Raw genomic sequence first — 21,336 nt, 5'->3', positions numbered from 1 at the left:
ATATTACGCTCTATTTAATTATCTCAATTGCAATTAATTTAACACAACCGCGTCATAGAAATAATTAATACTAATTCACCCTGCAGATCTGTATCCCCCTTTACGTGCACGCGTGTGTTACGTAAGTAGCGCGATTAATCACCGCCGCGACGCTTATAATAAATTGATCTGTTGAAGTTGACGTACTTCAACGTACCGTCAATTCGCGTAATGTGCGGCTCGTGCGGTCAGTATCGCTCGTAAAACTGTACGTCTTTCGAAATGCTCTTTATTAAGTGGGAATTTAGTAATCAGCTTATTGCGGAAGTGAGACGCTAGTCTGTGACGCATTCAATATCGAATGGCGTTATTCTCAGCACGCGGATAGTTCTAATAACGTTACGAGAGAGAAGGATAAAGGCAACGAGAAAGAGAGACAAGGGAGAGAATGCAATTTGGCTAAACGAGGCGATACGTCACGTCGTGGAAAGAAGGACGTCCGGAGATGCCGCACCTATAATCATATGTCGCGATTTCGTCGAATTAAGACGCGCATAGAGAAAAATTCGCAAGAAAAAAAAAAAAAACCTTAAAAGGTTACCGCGGATTGAACTCGCCCGCTGAAAAGCGACACGGCCGATCGATCACTTCAATCCGGTCCGCCCCGAGATAGAAGGCCGAGATTAAATATCCATTGTGCGGCCGCTACGTGTCTGAATAACGTCCACCGTGCCATTGGACAGTTTCGGATAGTTTCGAACGATTCTAATTACAAACATAGACGGCCGCAAGAGGAGGCAATAACGCCCTGAGGGTGTATCAAAACTTGGCCGATTATCGAATCTGCTTGCTCGACGTATGGGATAGGGAAAAGTCGGATATCACGGTGCCACTGGAGGCATCATGTGCTCCTTTTAATTATGATTTGTGGCGATAGGCGGCAAGTGGCATGGAAAATCTAGCGGCATTACCTGTTTTAATGACACCATCTATTTTCGAATTAATCGTCCGTTTAATATACGTATCTATTTTATCGTTTGTACGCCCTTTATTAACTATTATATTCCACTTAAGCTGTAATATTATTTAAAGCCCTGTTAAAAGTACGAAAATTACTTCTTAAAAAAAAAGAAATAAATAAATAAATAATAATAATCCTCGAGAATATATTTTTTAAAATATTTTTTGTTCACTATTGATATTCGTATGTTATATTAAAGTTATAATTTTTAATTAAATCAAAGACCGCTTTGGAAAAAGAAAGAAAACACAAAACAGTGGGAGAAGACGGAAAACGGAGCGGTATTAAATTGCCATAAGCGAAGAAACAAGTGAATAAAACCGCAAACAAACGTGCCGTATTTTCTTGCTCCCGGCTGTGGCTGATCATGAACGAATGAGTCTACTTAGAGCTAGTAGTGGCACTCAATTCACGCTCGAACAATAAGGGAAGTCAGCTTACGCTAGCGTTTTGTCTGCGGGCAAGGAGCGATCTTCGAAATTCAGATGATAAAGATCCCGAGCTCTTCTATCGAGCGTTCCTCCACGACACGTCGGTGCAAAACGATATTATATATAAATGCTCACAGAACTACCAATTGAATTCTGGGAACTCAATAAAGATAGAGAAAGCTAGAATTCTAAGCCTGTCAGAAGAGAGTCAGAAAGAAGAAGAAAAAGAAAAAACTATTAACGACTTAATTTCTAACTAATAAAGATATTTAAAGACACACGTAATAAAAATAATGTCTTTTTGATGCATTGCTGTTATAAATACAATGTGAACACGATAAACTCGCTCGTTCAGCGAGGTGGAGCGAAATGAAATATGTATTTGTAAGCTCTTAGCTTCGCGTAGCTAGCGCGAAAATTGTTAGCCTGTCCTTGTCGATTGGCGTTCAATGATCTTTACCGGCGCTATTATCGCGGTGCCTCGCAAACTCACGTCTTCGCGAATGTCGAATTTACTGTCTCTCGCCCGGAGAGAGCGTGGTTTTATCAATTTTTGATCGATCGCTTTTCGCCTCGGCTTACACCACGTTGAAGATGAATAAGCGCGACACTGAGAAGCGATCCACCACCTTTACTTTGGATTCGTATTAAATTTTCCGCACGAACGCCCCCATGCCTGCGTTCATCCTCCTCGCATCCTTCTTATTTTATGTCCGTTCGTTCCTCGAACGGCGGCAATTCAAAGCACGTTGGAAAGTTTTCGCGTTTTCATAATCTGATTAACGACACGAAAGTAAAGGTTCCTTGCACAGACAGTAATATATGTCGCTGCAAATTTTTAATTCTACTAGAACAAACCATGCGCGCACTGTGCGCGCATTATTTTTTAATACAAATAAATTTTATTTTTATTTTCCAAAAGACAACCAATCCAAAAGATGTTTTACTAAATTAAAAAAAACAAACCTGGTTTGTTCTAGTAATCATTAAAAAAGTGGTAGCAAATTTTTTTTTTTTCTTTCACGTTTAAACATCCTAGTATTAATTGTAAGTACAATTAAATTTTACCTAACTCAGTCCTTAAAAAAGTATTAACCGTTCACCATATAATAAACGTTGTATGAAATAATAAATTAATTTTAAAGCGTGCAAAACTGTTTTTTTTTTTTCTTTCTTACAAGTTCATTTATCCTTAAGAAATTATTCGCGTCAATTTGTAAGCTTCAGATATTTAATAACTTTTTCATTGAAATATTACCTACAAAAAAAAAAAGATATTTGTCGATAGAACATTGTAAAATATAAAATCCAGTGCATTGTCGCGTTCCAGTCGATCTGATAAAATAATAAATCAATTTAAGAGATTTTTTCGAACATTATTATTTTCTAGACTCCTTGATAAAATATATTGTTAAAAAAAAAAAAAAACAAAGGAACACGAACTAGGTCACGTACTGGTACACTTTTCTCTCGTGGCCCATACGTTTTATCTGCGCGCGAAACAAATGGTCTTTCCAGTCGTGATCGATCTTATTCGTTTCATTGATCCCCCCGCATCAATGATGCATCAAACTATACGAGCTTTTTTTTCCGCTATTACGAGCGTTTAAAAATATTCAACTGTACTTATTTCTCGTCCCACGTCTTTGTAAATAACACGGTTATAAATTGATACGATTCATCGTACCTCTCTTATTGCGGCATTGTTTTAAACAATTTAAACAAAATATTGGCGCTTAAAATATTCGTGCTGCAGTATATGTTATTATCGGAAATTAAATTGGCGTAAATTAAAATGCGAGTTAAAATGCGAAATATAAAATCGATGCGAAACATAATGATAACGTTAATTAAGTTAATTGAGAAAATAAAATAAATTACTAGCGTTGCAATTAAAAAAAAAGTTGAGTAAATAGCGTTTACTAAATTTTATTGCTTGTAATGAGGTAAAATTAAAGAAAAGTTTCAGAAAAAAAGTTTAAACAATTGTAACAAAAACGAATAACACTTTACATTAGATGACACTACGGATCTAATGTGAGATATGGATAAAATAGGCAAGGGGGACAAAAAAAATTTCAATATGGCTGCAATTCAGAGAAATCTTAGGAAATTTATACCAAGAAAAATACGACTTCTTAATTATCGGAGGATTAATTTTACGAATAAGATTACGATAAATTAATTTATTACATAAATGAATTGTTGATTGTAAAAAATAATCATCGTTGTGGAAATTTTAATGAGCCCTCGATAACGATTCTACCACGAGAAATAAAACTACAACTGTTATTTTTATAAGAAAAAAAAAAGTTAAATGTTATAAAATGTATTTTTTTATTGAAAATTAATAAAAAAATAAAAATAAAAAAAATATTTATACATGTATACTTGAATATGGAACCACAACGTTCACTGAAACTTTCTCATATGCGTTATAATCTCTTTGCTTTTTTTTTTTCAATTATTACATATTACTTCGTTTTATAAACGCTCTTAAATTTTTTATTATTATTATTATTATATTAATAAAAAATATATTTAACACAAATATTGACAAAAAATGCAAATAAAGCGATTCCCCTGATTTAAAAAAAAAATCAAATTTTAATTTACCATAAAACAATAATTACATAATATCAATTATTTTGATAATTCTACATGCAGTAACATAATAAATAGTCAGTATACACGACATAATCTATTAATGTAAAATTTTAAGCAATACCTTTCTTGAAATGTGATATATTAAAAACATTCTTTCTTGTGGCTTATTTCGTTGTTTTTTCTACACAAGTAAAACGTTGTTCTATATTATCTATGTCAATAACTATGTCAGTATTTTTTTTTCAAGGTCCAACATTGCTTCTTTGTTACAACGATAACTATAACTTACAAAAAGCGATAAAAATAAATTGAAAGTCAAGAAATAAAGCTATATAATTAATCTTTAAAAATAAATTTATGCATTTATCCGCCTTGTCAAAAAAATAAATCAATAATATTAAAGAGCCTTTATTGTAGATAAAAAACAATTAACTTTCTTCATTTACTTATCACTTTTTTAAGCAATTTATTTGTAGCAATAGCGGTAAAAACTTCGATAAGAATATCGTATATAATTATATATAAAAGTTTTTCAACGAAACAAGACTTCGATACATGCGTCATAATGGAGTTGAATAGTTAGTGTAAGTTCTGTACTAAAGTGTGATATAATTAAGACTAGTCGCTCTTCTGAGCACAGTCCGAAACTAACGAATATCTGGTTCACTGGTTACCTTACGGGTTTACGAGAAAGAAGACACACTACGCTAGGTACGGACGCTCTGATTCCCGTGTAGAAAAAAACTCAATTCAAACGTTTGAATAGTGTCACATATAAGCTTGCGTCAATTAATAGAATAGAATTCACTTCGTTCGTAACAATACCGTTTGTCAGTTGCCCGCGTTCATAAAGTAATCAACGTTGTAGTGAGTTCATAAAAAAATACAACAAAGTGATTGAGAAAATTGCACACTTGTGAGGAAAAAAAAATAAAAAAAAAAAAGTAAGTGTACTCTGCAAATTTCTTTTAATCATTAATTTGACGGCTGGATAGAACTCGTGGATAATCAAATGTATGGATAATCAAATAGTTGACGCGTATGTCACATTTTATCCGCGTAAGTTATTTTTGTGTGATTAAAGATCAATCACGCTTAACACATTGATGAATACACTGGAGAAGAGATTTGAAACCATTAAATTACGTCATATCGAATTGGCACAGTGCTATGAATACTATGAATAAACCGATACAAAATGCTTACGTGGCATTCTGTGTAACGAAATGTGTACTAGATGTATACTCTATAAATACTGCCAACTGCTTCTTTCCGTCGTAGTTCCACTTTAGCTGGCACGTTCAACAGGTATCTCTCTACACTAATTTCAATTAATTAACTACATTCTTAAACAAATAATCAAACCAAATCGTATAATATTTCTACTCGTACGAAAAATAAAAATTTATATTATTCTTTTTTAACTATTAACGTTTAATGAATCGTTATTAGTTCTTTATGTTATTTAGAAAATATTCATAAAATGTAAAAATTGAAAATACTTAGAAAGCAAAGAGCAATAAAAAATTAATTAAAATGCCATAATATCAAATAATGAAAATTTTAAGGTAATACATTTTGAAAATAATTTACAAAGGTAAAGTCTATGCAACACGTATTCAAACTCCTTAAATTGAATAAATTTTCATATCACTCACTATTTTTATGTCGCAAGATAAAGTTTTAAGTTAAATCTTTTTTTATCAGTAACCTTATCAAATTACATCCACTGCGTACTATCTTAGACATTAGAATTTTCAAATGTAAAGTTATCTTTCACTTCTAGCTTACTTTAAGATATAAGAAAGAACTAAAACGCAATACAGATAAAACTTTATTAAAGTAAATTTAAACTTTTTACTATAGTAATTTTATTTAAAAAAAAAATTAATTGCAATAATCTAACTCGTTGTTAGTTTTCGAATCAAAAGAATAAATTAAGCCGTTCCCATGTAAACGTTTGTGAAAAAATTAATTGTAAAAGTAAAAAATTTTATATTATTTAAATGTTTTTTTTTGTGTATATTGTTTCTAAAACTTAATTAAAATATTCTAAAATTTATTTAACAAATATTGAAGCAGATATGTAAATATGTATTACCCTATTTCTAATACATTTATTTAATATTATTATAATCATAGCCCTCGCATTATTACTATAGTGAAACAGAGCTAGAATGTTTTCTGCATTATATTTTAATTGAATTTCAAAACTTACATCCTTCAAGGTCCTACAGTTTGTAATAATAAGCTGATAAAATTAATCAGTTGTTTTGATAAGTCTTATAATATTAAATGAATAAAATTGATATTATATATATAAAGTCTATATTCTTATCTATTCAACTTGTGAAAGTAAATATGACTTAAAATAGTATTTGTGCACAGCAACACACGATAAAACTTTCTAACACAACAACATTATCAATACTTTATTGCTTGATAACGCCATTGCTCACTTATCTAAATTTTTTTTTTTTAAAGAACGCCTTATACACAGCAATCTTCAAATTCTTCAGCTCTTTGTGCGATCTTTATAAACCTCAAAATGTCAAAACAATTTTCTTTTAAAGGCATATAACAAATAATGTTAAAAAAATTAAATAAATTTTGACAAAGACGCCTATAAGCATTTTAGAAATAAATTTTAGAAAAATTTCTATCAAAACCATGATAAATTACGATAATATGTATACAGAGAGTTATACTCTGATAAATTGTATACTGGTTATGTAGCTAATTTACATGATTATACTTTTAGCTTTTTGTTAAATCTTTATCTACAGCTGTATCGTATATAACACAAATAAGTAATTTTTGGGTTTTATTTGATAGAGACAAGCTTGTGTTCGTCATATCTCTGTCAGTTACTCACAATGTGGCGCACGATCATTTTCATCATTACTATTCCGGTAATAAGTAAGTAAAAAAAAAAAAATATATATATATATATATAGTATATAGATTATTTTGTTTTACTTCTCAATTTGTACTTGCAACATAAGAAGAAATTACATCAAGTAGACTTTTTAATGGAAACATTTCAGTTGCGGCGACAAATGGCTGCATTAAGCGTCAATCGAACGAAAGCGGAGACGATGATGGATATTATTGCGTCTGCAATGCGGTACAATGTGACGAAGCCCCTGAAGCGATCAAACCACTCAACCCTGAGAAATATGTTCTAATAACATCGAGCAAAAGTGGTCTATTTTTCGACGTATCAAACGGCGTATTTGAATTGAAGAAGACTAGCGGTAAGCAACGAAGTTGTTTCGTTAGAACACCAAAACCACTAGGAGTAGGTCTAAAGCTGCCTAGTATCAGTCGAACATTTTTAAATATATTGTTCCCATTCCGTAATAAAAAATGTTCCTTACTTCGACCTAATAAAGAAAATTCATCTCCGATGATCATTGTAAATCGAACGGATGTATACCAAGAGATTTTGGGATTTGGCGGAGCTGTAACTGATTCGGTTGGAAAAAATATTCATAGCTTATCGAACGAGACGTCTAATCACTTAATAAGGTAAAATAAAAAATAAAATGCAATCATAAGCTGTTGAATGTCTAGAAAATTTGCAACATACTTACTTCATTAAAAATTAATTTTACATTCATCATTTCACATTGTAGAAGCTACTTCGGCCCAAGCGGTATCAATTACAATTTTGTTAGAACGCCAATCGGTGGTACAGACTTTTCTAGCGGGCCTTATACCTATGCGATGGTAGAAAACGACACTTCGCTTCAGCACTTCGCATTGTCAAAAGAGGATTATGATTATAAGGTTGAGTCGCATTTATTGAGTGCTTATTCATTATTCAAAATTTATTATTAAAAAAGAAATAGTCGGAAATACAAGAAAATCAACTTGTGTTTTTGAAAATAAGCCGATAAGACATAATATTAGCGGCTGTAATATATGTATTGTATATTTTACCTGTCAATAGATACCTATTATCAAACGAGCTCAAGAATTACAAAATGGGAAAATTAAGTTGCTGTGTTTACCGTGGACTGCCAGTCTTTGGATGAAAACTAACAACTCTTGGACACATAATTCGAAATTACGTCCGGAATATAGACAACTGTGGGCTGATTATTTTGCTAAGTAAGACCTTACTGTAATATTTTTATTAAATTAAATTGCTTTGATATAATTAGTATAATTTTTCATAATTAATTTATGAATAGGTTATTCATTTACAAAATTTTTTTCTTTTTAAATAAAACAAATCTCTTGTTGCGCCAAATTTGTCAAACGTTGTCCGTGCCTATTATTATAAGTAATTAATTAACAAATGTAAATTACTTTCAGATATTTCGAAGTTTACCGTCGTAATGGTTTGGAATTCTGGGGTGTGACAACTCAAAATGAGCCGGAAAATTACAAATATATTCCACAGTCTGTTAATCTCAACGGGATGAGATGGACGCCCGAGGAAGAGAGTGATTGGATCGTTGAGTATTTAGCTCCAACGTTAAAGAAGAACAATTTCGGAAACATCAAAATTTTGACATTAGATGACAATAGAATGTCCCTTCCTGATTGGCCGAAAACGGTATTTTCAAACAAGAAAGCTAGAGATATCATTTTTGGAATCGCGGTTCACTTTTATTTCGATGCTACGGTCGGCCCAAATGTTTTGGACGAGGTAAAAGAACTTTTTCCAGAAAAAACACTATTATATACGGAAGCTGCTCTAGGTGTTTTTCAAGGTTCGTCTAAAAATTTCTATTCAATTCTTTGTCTTCACGAGATACGCCAGTAATTAATTACAGTTCAAGCAATTTTATTTAACCTATTACGGTTATTTCCAGAGAAACCAGTAATTTTGGGCTCGTGGAAACGAGGCGAGCTGTACGCACATAATATCATCGAGAATTTATCGCACTGGGTGTCCTCTTGGGTCGACTGGAATATTGCTTTAAATACGGATGGTGGGCCTAATTGGATCGGCAACAATGTCGACAGTACGATAATAGTCAACAGCACTGCTGACGAGTTTTACAAACAACCGATGTTCTACAGTATTGGACATTTTTCAAAGTTCGTACACCACAGCTTTGCATCTTACCCATCTAATATTTGTAACACGTTAAAACGAAACAAAATTGTAACTTTAACTTAGATAGCTTGTTAAACAGTATTTAATTTTTAATTTACCTATAGCGTATTATATTTCAATTAATAACAAAACTATTTTTTTCTTTTCTCGAACAGATACGTTCCACCTAGTAGCGTAAGAATCGGCACAGTATCGGAAAATATTGAAGGAATTGAAAACATTGCTTTTTCCACACCTGACGGCGGTATCGCATTGGTCATTTTAAATCTGTGAGTTTATCTTCTAGAGTAATTCATAAATAAAACGTAAATGTGCGAATTATCGTGCTGTACCTTGTGCGGCTTGCGATAAAAGTCTCACCGTTTAATTCACTGAATCTTTTTGTTCTTTTTTATTTTTTTTATTTTTTTTTGTTACAGAAATGAAGAAGAAAAAGAAATTCTGATCAATGATCCGGAGAAAGGAACAGCAAAGATAAATGTTCGTGGAAAGTCCATTAACACTATGAAATACTGGTAACAACGTAATGAAAAATACAAAATCTACTTTGTAACGTGTCGATAAGTACACGACACGTATAAAATAACAAACAATTAAATTATTTTAATCGGTTATAACTTCAATGGCCCTATATGTAAAGTATACGTACTATTAATTTAATTTAATTGGAATAATAAATCAAAATTATCAAATCATAAAGTGTCGTCAAAATTTCCGACTTCTTCCCGCGGCGCAACTTTGCTAATAGTATAAATATGTAACGGTACCAATTGTCTTTTATTTAAATAAAATTTTCGCCAGAACTACGATTTCCCTCCTCCCCTCCGACCGCGCCTTATTTGCATCCGGTTACGCGTTGTTAGTCCGTCGGTTTCCAATTACTCGAAACTTGCGCATAACTTGGCTCACTATCCGTGAAATCTCTGACTAAAAATTCTTACTTCTTGGATAAGAAGTCGGTAAATTTAACTCAATTTTCAACGCTACAAAAGAAAAAAAAAAGAAAAAAAAAAACAGGCGTCCTCGAACGCCTTTCTCAATCGCGTGGAATTTAAAATACATTTGCTAAGTCACACTTTTCATTATCTTTTGTACAACGCTCGTTAAAGCTGTACTGCTAGCTACTTATTTTTTACATCTAACTGCAGAATTAAAAATTTTTGTTTACTTCGTGATTTTCTAAATAATATGCCGTCGCTTCCGCGTACGCGAATATATGTGGGTTACTGGTCCAAGGTCGGGCTAAACTGTGCCCCGGGTTATCTCGCGAGCTCATGTGCGGGTAACCCGCTGCCGGCACTTCCTCTTTGTGACCCACATATTCCACCCTCCGTTTTCACTCGCGGCTCAGATTCCAACGGAAAAGCGCTATTCCCAAAAAAATTCTCGCCACCCGAATGCGTCATGTTATAACATTTCGCATGCGAAACAATTCAGTAACAGTGAATCTAACAAGTTCTCACGATGCGAGATAAACAATGTTGTTTCCGACAAACAAATCACCGCTCTTCGCGCGTAGTCGAAAAAATCGGTCTACCAATTTTTAAGCCTTTTTTCTTTCAACTCGACACGTGGAAATATTAAAGGAAAGTCTGCGTTAATAAAAGTGTTGTAAAAACTTTCATATTTAATAATTAAAAACAATAAGTCTCTTTTAATTTTTAACGTTTGCAAATTATTAAACCTCTTGTGACCCAATCTGTTACATATTTCGAGGGTTGAGTAATAAAATAATTAATAATAAAAATCAAGTAAAGGAAAGGAATATTCTGAAAAGCAGGACGATACCTATATAATCCATAGAGAGGTTGAGAATGGAAGGGGAACTACACGGGGATGAGGTGAAGGTCGAGATTTTCACGTGAAAATCGTGCGCCGGATGCTGGAGTGACTAGAAGTAACCCTATCGATCTTACGACTGATCCGCGGCGGTTTCTCAAGAGAGGAAGAAGTTGTTCCTGAACGTGCCTTCACGCTCTAGGACGTCTGTCGATAAGTTATTCAATTCCGGCGTTATTGGATTTTCCCTTCCCTCACAGGGTGAATCCTCAGTCGCGGTCTAACTGCATCCGCGAGGGTTCTGGCGACCCGATCGAGGGATAAATTCATTTTTCGCTCGTCTCCTGATACACGCACGTCTACAAGTGCTCGACATGCAAAAGGAGCCGTACGATCCTTACCGAAGCGAGCGAATAGAATAGAAGATGTCTCTATCGTTCACCCGCCCCAATTACACGCGATTGCGAAATAACGTGCCGCGGAACCCCGCAACGAAATTGCAAGTCTGGATGGCCGTGATAAGAAGCTCGCGTCTGATTTGCGCCGTTGGCAGCCTTGCCCATTCATTATTGATGCCGCGTGTGTAACAGGGAGATTTCTCTCTCTTTCTCTAACTCTAGCTATTTTACGTCACGGCCGCTCAGTCTACGAAACGACGGCTCTCCTCTCCTTGCGACGGCGGACTAAAATTCAAAGATATCCTTGAAAATAGATGTGAAAACTTCTGAGTGCCCATAATAGTATCATTTTACATATCGATCATCACCTATTTCTAAATAATGACTATAAAGAAAAAAAAAAAAAAGAAAAAAAACGATTTGACGAACCAGCTGTTGCGCACGTTTTTTTTTTTTTTTTTCGTAATCCCGTGATCAATATTCACTAAGAGGTTATTAAACGCTGCGTCTGGTCGACTAGTAAATGAATCTTCAACTCGCAGAAAAATATAGTTATGTATTATAATTTTTCAGTTAGGTTAGTTCTTTATAAAAGTCCTCTCGCGTTGCACGAGGATTGCACGTGCGACTTATCTTAGGCTCGTTATCAGAAATATCTCTCTTTATCGCATATTTGCATGTTGCACTTGCAGAAACAACATTTGTGTTGTAAATAATATATTAATAAAACGTTCTCTGTAATCTGTCTCTCCTTTTAATTTTCTCCCTTCCTTCCTTCCTCTAGCTTTGCATTCGATCGATGCATCATTCAAGGCCATCATCGGTGCACAATCGCGGAATCAAATAATCGGTTCTCACAGCGGAAGACGGCGGTTTCATTGCCATATAAGTGTAAAAAAACATAAAACGATTGCCGATATATCGCCGATGTGCGTCCAATAAAAACGAACGTGTGGCTATCGTGCCTTTACCGTCAATGAAATCTGGGCTCTTTCAATCTTTTAGCACAGAGTTGGAGTTTAATGACAAGTTTATCACTTTACGGAAAAAAAAAAAAATATATATATGTATACATCTCTCGTCGTTGATAGACAAATAAAATAACTATTTTACTTCTTTTTTTTATATTTAAATGTTAAGAACATTAACTTGTTTTACTTCTATTTAAAGTTTTATTTATGTGCCACGTATATCATAAATGATTTGTAATATTATGCTATCAGTTTTGCTGTATTAGCGTATGGATGACATTATAATATAAAATGACATGGCATACAAATTACGCATTATATGTGTATAATCTTCTCAGACTAATTATATCGGATTGTATAGCGATGGATTACCCTTTTTAATTTTACGTCTTTGTGAGTCCATGGATGTATGTGTCAAGATTAAGAGCCACTTTTGCAGAACCAATATGCTACGTTACCCGCCGATATTTTTAAACGTTTAATGAATCTTGCTGTTACAATGTGAAATATATGTTTGCGTGTATACGCTGCATATAGTGCATGCATGTGGCGAATCAATTACGCCTGATCTGCATTTAAAGTCATTTGGTAATATTACGTAATAGCATTTTGATCGATTGCCTCTATTGCCTTGCGCGAAGTTTCTATTAAAACTGAAATATATTCAATGTTTTTCGAAACGAAGGGATGAAATGCATTATTTCGTTGCTCGTACTGCGCGTCTCAAAATCGACGATACCGAGACGAACTCGCTATATTTATCACCAAGATAAAACAAGTTACAAAGATCGCGGAATCAATGACTAAAAATAATACTTTAACCAGCTATTTGTTTATAAGTGATTGATTGTGTCTTCCAACGTCTTAATTTTTTTCCTTTATTTAAATGCATACTTCTATCGTTTACGCTTTCGCATATTACTTCATGATTATCGATATTATTCCATTATCTCTATTTATTAATAGCTTTTTTCCCCACTGTACATCTGTTGTGATATTTCCACTTCCTAAACTCGCAGTTTTTCTTATCCTCGACAAAAACGTTAATGTAACGCCGAGATTGTATTAGTTACGTACACGGAGAATTAAGCATGCATACAAACATAGCATGGATACAATAACGTGAACATCGTAAATTGGTTACAACGACCACGATCGTGACCGGTTTTTTTTTTCTCTCTTAATCTACAAGCCCGCATTACCATAAAAATGCAAATATGTATTCGCGTCACACCCACAATTCAGCTCCTATGACGTTACGAACGCAATTTTTCTTCCGGATCGGAAATCGAGCAACACGTTTCGTTATCGAAAGCGAAGTGCGTATCTCTCTTGGCCTTTACGCGGGCGTCAATAGTTAATTTCAATTAAATAGAAATATTTAAAGGACCAATACTAATTTCGAAATTCGCGACAATTACCGGATGACCACGTTGCGATTGTGTTCTATAGTAATTAATATTTTCATATGAGAAATTGATAATATTTGAATAATCAAACTAGATACTTCGTATTAAAATTTCAATAGAGGAAAATTAATAACGCGCGGGCACGTTTAAGCAAACAATTATGTCATTTATTACATATACGTCCATTGTAAATAATTTACGTTTCAATTTCTATGTAATAATATGTATATGTACTATAGATTATCGCTGAAAAAAATTACCGCAAAATAGAACACACGCGCACACTGGAGTCATTTAATTGTAAAATTTATACATATCGATAATATCAATAGATTCAAGTAAATGTTCTATAATGATTTTGTAAATATAATATTATTACATGAGGAAGATTTCGTTAATTTTGTCACAAAATTAAATCACAGTTCGATATCTTTTAGCGTGATAAAAATATTGTTTCAAAAACTACTACAAAACGGCTGCTAAAATTAATTAAATCAACAATAACTTAATTTAATTAAAAATGTTTTTACTTAATAAAAAAAATTCAAGTTTATCATTTTTATTTACTTTTGGAATTCTACGTAATTGTATATAAAATAAATGTAGTTACCGATGTTGCATTTTAACAACGACTTAATTGAGGTGGAAATATGTAAGCGAAGGCTAAGCATTAAATAAATTGCAGTGATTCATTTATATGCAATTCTACTAAGATATAGTTGGACCAAGGCCGCGCGAAAGTGGTTTTACTCACATAATTACAATGTACAGATATAGTGTAACAACATTTGATCTCATTTATTTCATTTTGCATTAAAACAACATTGACCTCACACACCTAAAGAGTTATATGAGATAATTATGTTTTATTCCTAATATTAAGTTATACATAAAATAGAACACATAATAAAAAAAAAAAGAAATTAATAAAACACTGCTACATTAACTTTTTAAATCGAAACGTAACATTATGTTAACTTGGTTTTTGCAAAATTATCTTTCGAATGATGCACTATAAAGTAAAATTTCATCAGCGTTTGTATGAAACGCTATCCATAAATGAGAAGAAACATATCATTAAAAAAAGAAAAAGAGAGAAGAGTGCAAAAAAGTATGAGAGAAACTTATAGTTATCAAACTAACCAGTGTGGTTATTAATCGAGTATAATTCTGCGTGACTAAATTGAAACCTACCGCACTTGCAATTACAAAAAATAATATATGAATTATTTATTTGTCAAAACAAAAAACTTATCAGATCGATCTCTAAACAATTTTATTGCTGTCGGTATAATTAACATAATGTTAATTATAATTGGCACAATAGTGTCGACGATACGTTAAAATAACCGACTGGAATTTCTAATGCTCTTACATCTGCGATATGCATTTATAAGCGTTTGTAATCTTTCTTATGTAAAATACATGCGCGATTATAATTACACATTTTTTTTTTTTTTTTTTTTTTTTTTCTTTAGCCGTTACATAATATAATTATTCCAAGAAAGCCAATATTTTATGTCTCAAATTTTGTGTTTTATGACTTAAAATTCACTTTAGACAGTCTATAATTTATGTAATTTACGTCAATTCTCAAATTGTGTAAACTAAGCTCTAACCGCGAATGTTAATACAATAATATATACGTGATACGTGATTCACTTTTTCGTGTAACTTTACGTAAACGATATTTCGCAACTGCAATATTTTTTACCTGTTTCGTAAAAACGAGATCGAGAAATCTCGTCGTGCAAACGACGGAATTGACGATTTAATCATAAATGGATCTTCAATTACTCGCGCGCATATCACTTTCGTTTAAGAAATCTTCTCTCTGATTTTCCTGACTTCTGTGAATTGAGTTGCGGAAGGAAAAGTTATTGCATCCGGTTAAAGCGAGAATGCACGACGCCGCAGATTGTACCACAAATAAATGCCAGCGATATCTTTGCTCCCGTATTGTCTTGCTTCACTGACTTTACCGTTACACCCATGCGTTACTAAACATACCCGAATTTTTCTTTACTACTTTTTCGAAATAAGTTATTTATATGCGACTGCGTTGATTCCGTGAGTGAATAAAATGTTTAAACTTGAGTGGTTAAGGAAACGTAATTATATAATGTATTCCGACGAAAAAGTTCTAAGAAAGTGGCTCTATGACGAACGTGGTTTCATTAATATTTTAAATACGATTCCAGCATTGCTGTAACGTTTCAGTGAATGTCAAAATGAGCATCACATTGCCCTCAAAAGTCGAATCGACTAGATATCCTTGGGACTTCTAACACGTGTTATCAAACAAGACATTCCATCCAGTTGATTTGACACACCTGGCACGGCATAGCGATATTAGTTTAATATGCCGATACATATCGCGGAAATATCGGCATTTGACTAATAACAAGTTTAAGAAAACTACACAAAGTGTCGATATTTCATAATTAATTCTCTGTCGTTTAAAATTGAAAATTTTAATTTATAAAAAATTAATTCAAGTTAAACCTGTTGTCATGTTAATTTAACATGACATGTTATTAAAAAGATAAGCATTCTCTAAAATTTGTACCGGTCACATAAACATCTTTCATGCTCGATTTAAAATTAATACGTTTTTCTCTTTAAATGCCAGGCTATATTTTTCGTATTCTATTATCAAATATTCGCGTAAACAAATAAATAAATTGAAGGTAAGATTAATTTAACCGGCCATACGTTGAGAATCATTCATTATTCACGAATGATACATAGCGAAATGTAGACGTTCTTATTAAAACTCGCAGAGAGAATTCCCTGATCGTTAATTGCGGTTTTCTATGAATTTCCTGCTGTTTTACTTTACACGTCTTTCGTGGAAGGTGACGATCAACGTCAGGAAAAAGGATCGAATGCTTACTAAGAGCGGGGAACATGCTAATAAAAATCGTTAGAATTATGAGCCTGTTCTTTTATCCCGCCCCCACTCGCATGTGCTAACAGAGAGGCGAGAGTAGAAATATAAATACCATCCGGAGATTGTGTCGCGAAATCGTTGATTCCGATCGCGACAATCGCGCAGGTGTGTGAATTAAACGTTGCAAGTGCACGTACGAACTGAAAGTGCTTTTAAGAAGTTTAGATATCGTGAGGATGTTTCTAATAATATTAACGATTTTCCCGATATGTCTTACAATAAGTAGCCACGCCGCGTCAGTCATTCCTGATATGGAGCTACAACTGTTACACGTGGTAAAGTTTGGTGTTATTCATATTACAACATAAATCATAACATAAATTTTTCTCTTTCCCTTCCTTTTGTTTAGATTACATTTAAACAACGGTATAAAAAAAAAAATTTATACTTCCTCGAATATTTAAGATTGATCTTAATTCTTTACACTTGCGCGTTAAAGCAACTCTCAGGTATTTAATTTTTCTAAAATATAAAAGCAAGAGTTATCTCGATTATTTCAACTATTCGGTGTCGATGATCGAGTGACATTAGTTTCACGAATTGCCCAAGTGCGAGTTTGATGAAAGAAGTTTTCGGGAGAAATTAAGAAGTTACGGAAAACGATCCTTCGTATGGGAGACAAGGAACAAAACATTTGCATTATCGCAGCCGTCTGTGTGGTGACAGTGATGATAACGGATGATGACGGTATAGCTTACATAAGTATATTCTGTTTCGAAGGTATTTCGCCACGGTGACAAAGTGCCCCATCGAGAGATCCAAAACTACCCCAATGACCCACATCGCGATCACTCTTATTACCCGATGGGAAGCGGTGACTTGACCAACGTAAGTGTAAACAGTGGCAATTAAAATAAAATGTTGCACTGCGCTGTATTAAATGCTCTCGATTCAGCTGCGCATCGCTTAGTCGTTCACTGACATCATTACAACGTATTATATTTAGCGTCTTTAATTGTTCAATGTTTTGAAACCGCTTACGTGGATTAAAATAGATTAGACTGCGAGTTGCCACTAAATCCTTATTTATTATTTCTTGTTATCTTTCTTATCTGGCCTCTTTTAGTTTCGCTACAATTTTGTTCTATGCAGTAGTTGGCATTCACTTTCATATTTCAAATCCTCAGAATTATTTATTACCATCAAATAAAAAATTGACTCTCTAATTTTGTTAAATATTTTTTGATTATAATTAAATTTGAGAAAATGGATTGATGAAAGTTCACATGACTTTTCAATATCCGGCTGTTTAAAAATTTGCAATTCGACATTTAATTGAATTTTTTTTTTCTCTCATTCTCTCTCTCGCTTAATTAGCAAGGCAAGATGCGGGAGTACAAAATCGGAACGATGCTACGCGAGAGATACGATCAATATTTCGGACCGGATTATTGGCCAGCCAAGATCTATGCCCGATCTACGGACGTCCCGCGAACCCAAATGTCTCTCCAGTTAGTTCTGGCAGGACTATTCCCGCCTTCCGAGAAGCAAACCTGGAATCCGCACTTGCCCTGGATTCCGACATCGACGTTCTTCGTGCCATACAAGACTGACAACCTCTTGTTTCCGCATTACTGCTATCGGTGAGCAACTTTACAAGGAATTACTCGCGAGGGCTTGATAACAAGATTTTCACATCTTGTTCTTTCAATCTCTTTTCTTCCGAGCTTTTTTAAGCGCAAGCGTTTAAAATATTTTTATTTATCTATTTCTTTTTCTTTTTGCTATTGTATGTAATTTTTTTTTATCGTTATTATACAATTAAAATATTCAAAAAAAAGTTGAAATCCTATATCCCTTTTTTTTTTTTTTTTGCACATACAATGCATATTTTTCGTGAAAAATTAATAATATCTTAATTTATAAAAACATTTTCAACTTCTATTTTTTAGATACAAGGAAGAATACCAACGGTTCCTTCAGCAAGACAACGCAAAAAAAATTATTAATAAATATAAAAATGTACTGGATTATTTAACGGATCACACTGGCAAACTTGTGAATTCTACGGAGTCAGCTGGTCATTTGTACAATTTACTAAAAGAGGAGGCAAGCGGATAGTCTGACACTAATAAACTTTGAGTATTAAAATTTTTACTACATCTAAATTTTTATCGTGTAATTATTTTCAGGCTGAACAAAATTTGACGTTGCCAAGATGGACTCAGAATGTTTTTCCGACTCCAATGATAGAGCTGTTAGAGTTGGATTTCAAACTTCGGTCATATACAAAAGCTTTAAAGAAATTAAACGGAGGTTGGTAGTTCTATTTTATTTTCAAATGCTTTAGCAGACTTTCAGCAAGTTGACTTTTAAAAAATATAAAAACGAGCTTTATAAGTATATAAAAATAATAAATGTTATATATTAATTTTAATTAAAAAAAAAAAAAAAAATACAACGCGCTCACGCGTAAAATTAAATATTTAATTTCGGGAAATATAAATAAGGTGTGCAAAATATATTATTTTTATCTGTTAATTCTGAAAGATTGAAAACCAGCGAGGTGTAAAATCATCTTGTACCTCATATAATATCAGTTTGCATTTGCATTTATAACCCGTTGAACGTAAAGCATGCGTTACTGCGCGGAGGAAGTTATTTCTAACAGTTCCTTTAAAATTCAAAGAAAGAACAACATTCATCTTACGATCAGAACTCCACGACTTTCTTAAGTATTCTTGCAAAACTTTGCTATAGACAGAAAGAATTTATAACTTGAAAACAGTGCGTTTCTCTGGATTTACAACCGTAAAATACTTTTTTTTTTAAATCTTTAAAACAAATAGAATGACTATAAATGAGTTGACAATCTATTTTATGGATATTCGCGAGTTATTTTATTGCGAGGAAATAAGTACTCCAGAATTGTTTTCTAATTATACGACGTTCACTTGCATAGGTATGCTAATTCGCAAAATGGTGGACGATATCGAGGAACATCGAACGGGAAAACTGATGCGCGATAGAATAGCTTTCTTATTTAGTGCTCACGAAGTGAATGTGGCATCCCTTGCTTACGCTTTGGGTACAAACGAGCCAACGATACCAGCTTACGGTGCTACGATCATTATAGAAACTCTGCGAGATAAAAAAGGAATTTATTATATCCGAGTATGTTACGTATTTTGTGAAAATTAATCTAGTAGCTATATTTATCCACAGAATAACAGATTTCCCACTAAGAGTAAATTGGAAATTTATCTTTTCCACAGGTCTTACTATGGACTGGCGTAACGGAACAATTGATCGTACAGACAATCCCAGGATGCGCGGAAACGTGTCCCTTCGAAAAGTTTCTCGATATTGTGAAAGACGTTTTACCAAACGACGACGAATATTACTGTCGGCGAGATAAGACGACGGAGGATTTTGCACATCAGTCGTCGGCGGCATGTACCACCGAATCTTGGTGGCACATAAATCTCATCGTTTTTCTCGCATTTACATTAAAATTTATGCAGAAGTAATCTCAAGAAACATAAAGGTGTAAATATATACGTATATTAATTTTCTTTTTTTTTTTCGCGTAACGAAGTAAAATGCAGAGTCACTCAAGCATTGCTTGAAATTAAAGGGAAATAATTGCGACAGATTAACAAGACACGCGTGTAGACTGATAGTAACGTCGGAAGTAGTTGGCCGAACTACGAGAGCACCCGGGGAATCTTGACGAAGCTTGCGACTATGCTTTTTCGCTGCACGCGTTGCGGTTTGCGCGTCGATAAATTTTACCGCACGTTCCGAATACTGTCGCGTTATACACGGGCCACTGTATATATGTAAATAATTACTGGTATATTGATTCGACAGTAGTTTACGTCCTAACTATTTCGAAACAAATATTTCTCTTATGCAGTTGCCTAATATTATGCAGAACGTGGAGATTGAAAAATCTCCCGTCGACGAGATATGTTCGTTACTTAATCGACCGTTATAGGTACCGTAATTAAATGTCATCGTGATAAAGAAAATAATTTACAATACCATAATCATTTCATTTTATCGCCACGTAATATTCAGTAGACATATTACTATTACTATCGCGTAAATGTGGTATTTATTTTAAATAACATTTATTTATAATTATGTATAGAGATTATTTACGAAGCAAGTATTGATAATTGAAGAAAGTGCATTTAAGTGCGTTTTCTGTTAAATTGTACGTACACCACATATATACATACGTAGATTTCAGTCACGTATTAAATAGTTAAGATAATAAAGTTTTCATAAAAAAAAAAAGACTGGCAGCAGAATAGTACACTGACCCAAAGGTGTAAAAAATAAATGACAATTTGACAGGCATTTTAATATCCCAGATACCGTAATCTGATTAAATTCCCCGTTTGACGGATGCAAAATTGGAGCGGATTTGATTCCGAAATAAACGAATCGAATTCACCTATTTTCGTCGAGGTGAAGAGTTCAAGAACCTGAAGGAGGAGGCGCGAAATCGAAGAGCGGTCTTCGCGTACAGTCGCGAGGTGAAAATAGACACCGACGTTGCTTCGATCGACACGCTTCTCGCATTGATATAGAGTGCCGTTAAAATTGCAAAGAGAAAAAGAGGCCATTTATCTCCCCGCGTATAACGCGCGACATTTAATATCGTGTTTGATAACGTGCTAAATTATCGCGCAGGACGTTTGAGAAATATTACCGTCGCGATTTGTGCCCGGGAGATCCTTCAACGCAGTTTTTTCTGTACCGC

At 33.6% G+C, this 21,336-nt stretch overlaps 3 protein-coding genes across 7 annotated transcripts in view; 2 read left to right on the top strand and 1 right to left on the bottom strand.

Moving 5' to 3' along the window:
* The window catches only part of Rhogef3 (Rho guanine nucleotide exchange factor 3), a 79,804-nt gene that overhangs the window by 58,116 nt on the left and 352 nt on the right, over positions 1-21,336 (bottom strand). The window lies entirely within an intron of this gene.
* LOC139101554 (lysosomal acid glucosylceramidase-like) lies at positions 5,063-9,915 on the top strand. 2 transcript variants are annotated; one of them, XM_070654763.1, is made up of 10 exons: positions 5,069-5,346; positions 6,874-6,957; positions 7,086-7,295; positions 7,434-7,569; positions 7,677-7,830; positions 7,994-8,154; positions 8,362-8,762; positions 8,865-9,093; positions 9,268-9,381; positions 9,532-9,915. In XM_070654763.1, the coding sequence occupies exons 2-10, from the start codon at positions 6,915-6,917 to the stop codon at positions 9,629-9,631; spliced, it is 1,548 nt and encodes a 515-aa protein (XP_070510864.1). In that variant the 5' UTR covers positions 5,069-5,346; positions 6,874-6,914; the 3' UTR covers positions 9,632-9,915. The 2 variants fall into 2 exon arrangements, with proteins under 2 accessions (XP_070510862.1, XP_070510864.1); XM_070654761.1 differs by having other exon boundaries at positions 5,063-5,346; positions 7,086-7,569.
* Positions 15,807-20,867, top strand: LOC139101951 (venom acid phosphatase Acph-1). The gene is made up of 7 exons (XM_070655495.1): positions 15,807-16,897; positions 17,343-17,450; positions 17,940-18,205; positions 18,515-18,671; positions 18,755-18,878; positions 19,525-19,736; positions 19,838-20,867. Exons 1-7 carry the CDS (start codon positions 16,799-16,801, stop codon positions 20,090-20,092), a joined length of 1,221 nt encoding a protein of 406 aa, XP_070511596.1. The 5' UTR covers positions 15,807-16,798; the 3' UTR covers positions 20,093-20,867.

The sequence above is a fragment of the Cardiocondyla obscurior genome, linkage group LG04, assembly GCF_019399895.1.
Source record: "Cardiocondyla obscurior isolate alpha-2009 linkage group LG04, Cobs3.1, whole genome shotgun sequence".
In the NCBI taxonomy this organism is placed as follows: domain Eukaryota; kingdom Metazoa; phylum Arthropoda; class Insecta; order Hymenoptera; family Formicidae; genus Cardiocondyla; species Cardiocondyla obscurior.
The sequence above is the reverse complement of the archived record's forward strand: the minus strand, read 5'-3'. Positions and strand labels throughout refer to the sequence as shown.

Coding starts and splice junctions, on each gene's coding strand:
- LOC139101554 (XM_070654761.1), top strand. CDS start 6,915: ATGTGGCGCACGATCATTTTCATCATTACTATTCCGGTAATAA. Junction 7,831..7,993: donor AAGAGGATTATGATTATAAG/GTTGAGTCGCAT, acceptor ACCTGTCAATAG/ATACCTATTATCAAACGAGC. Junction 8,155..8,361: donor TGGGCTGATTATTTTGCTAA/GTAAGACCTTAC, acceptor AATTACTTTCAG/ATATTTCGAAGTTTACCGTC.
- LOC139101951 (XM_070655495.1), top strand. CDS start 16,799: ATGTTTCTAATAATATTAACGATTTTCCCGATATGTCTTACAATAAGT. Junction 18,206..18,514: donor TTTCCGCATTACTGCTATCG/GTGAGCAACTTT, acceptor TCTATTTTTTAG/ATACAAGGAAGAATACCAAC. Junction 18,672..18,754: donor ACAATTTACTAAAAGAGGAG/GCAAGCGGATAG, acceptor AATTATTTTCAG/GCTGAACAAAATTTGACGTT.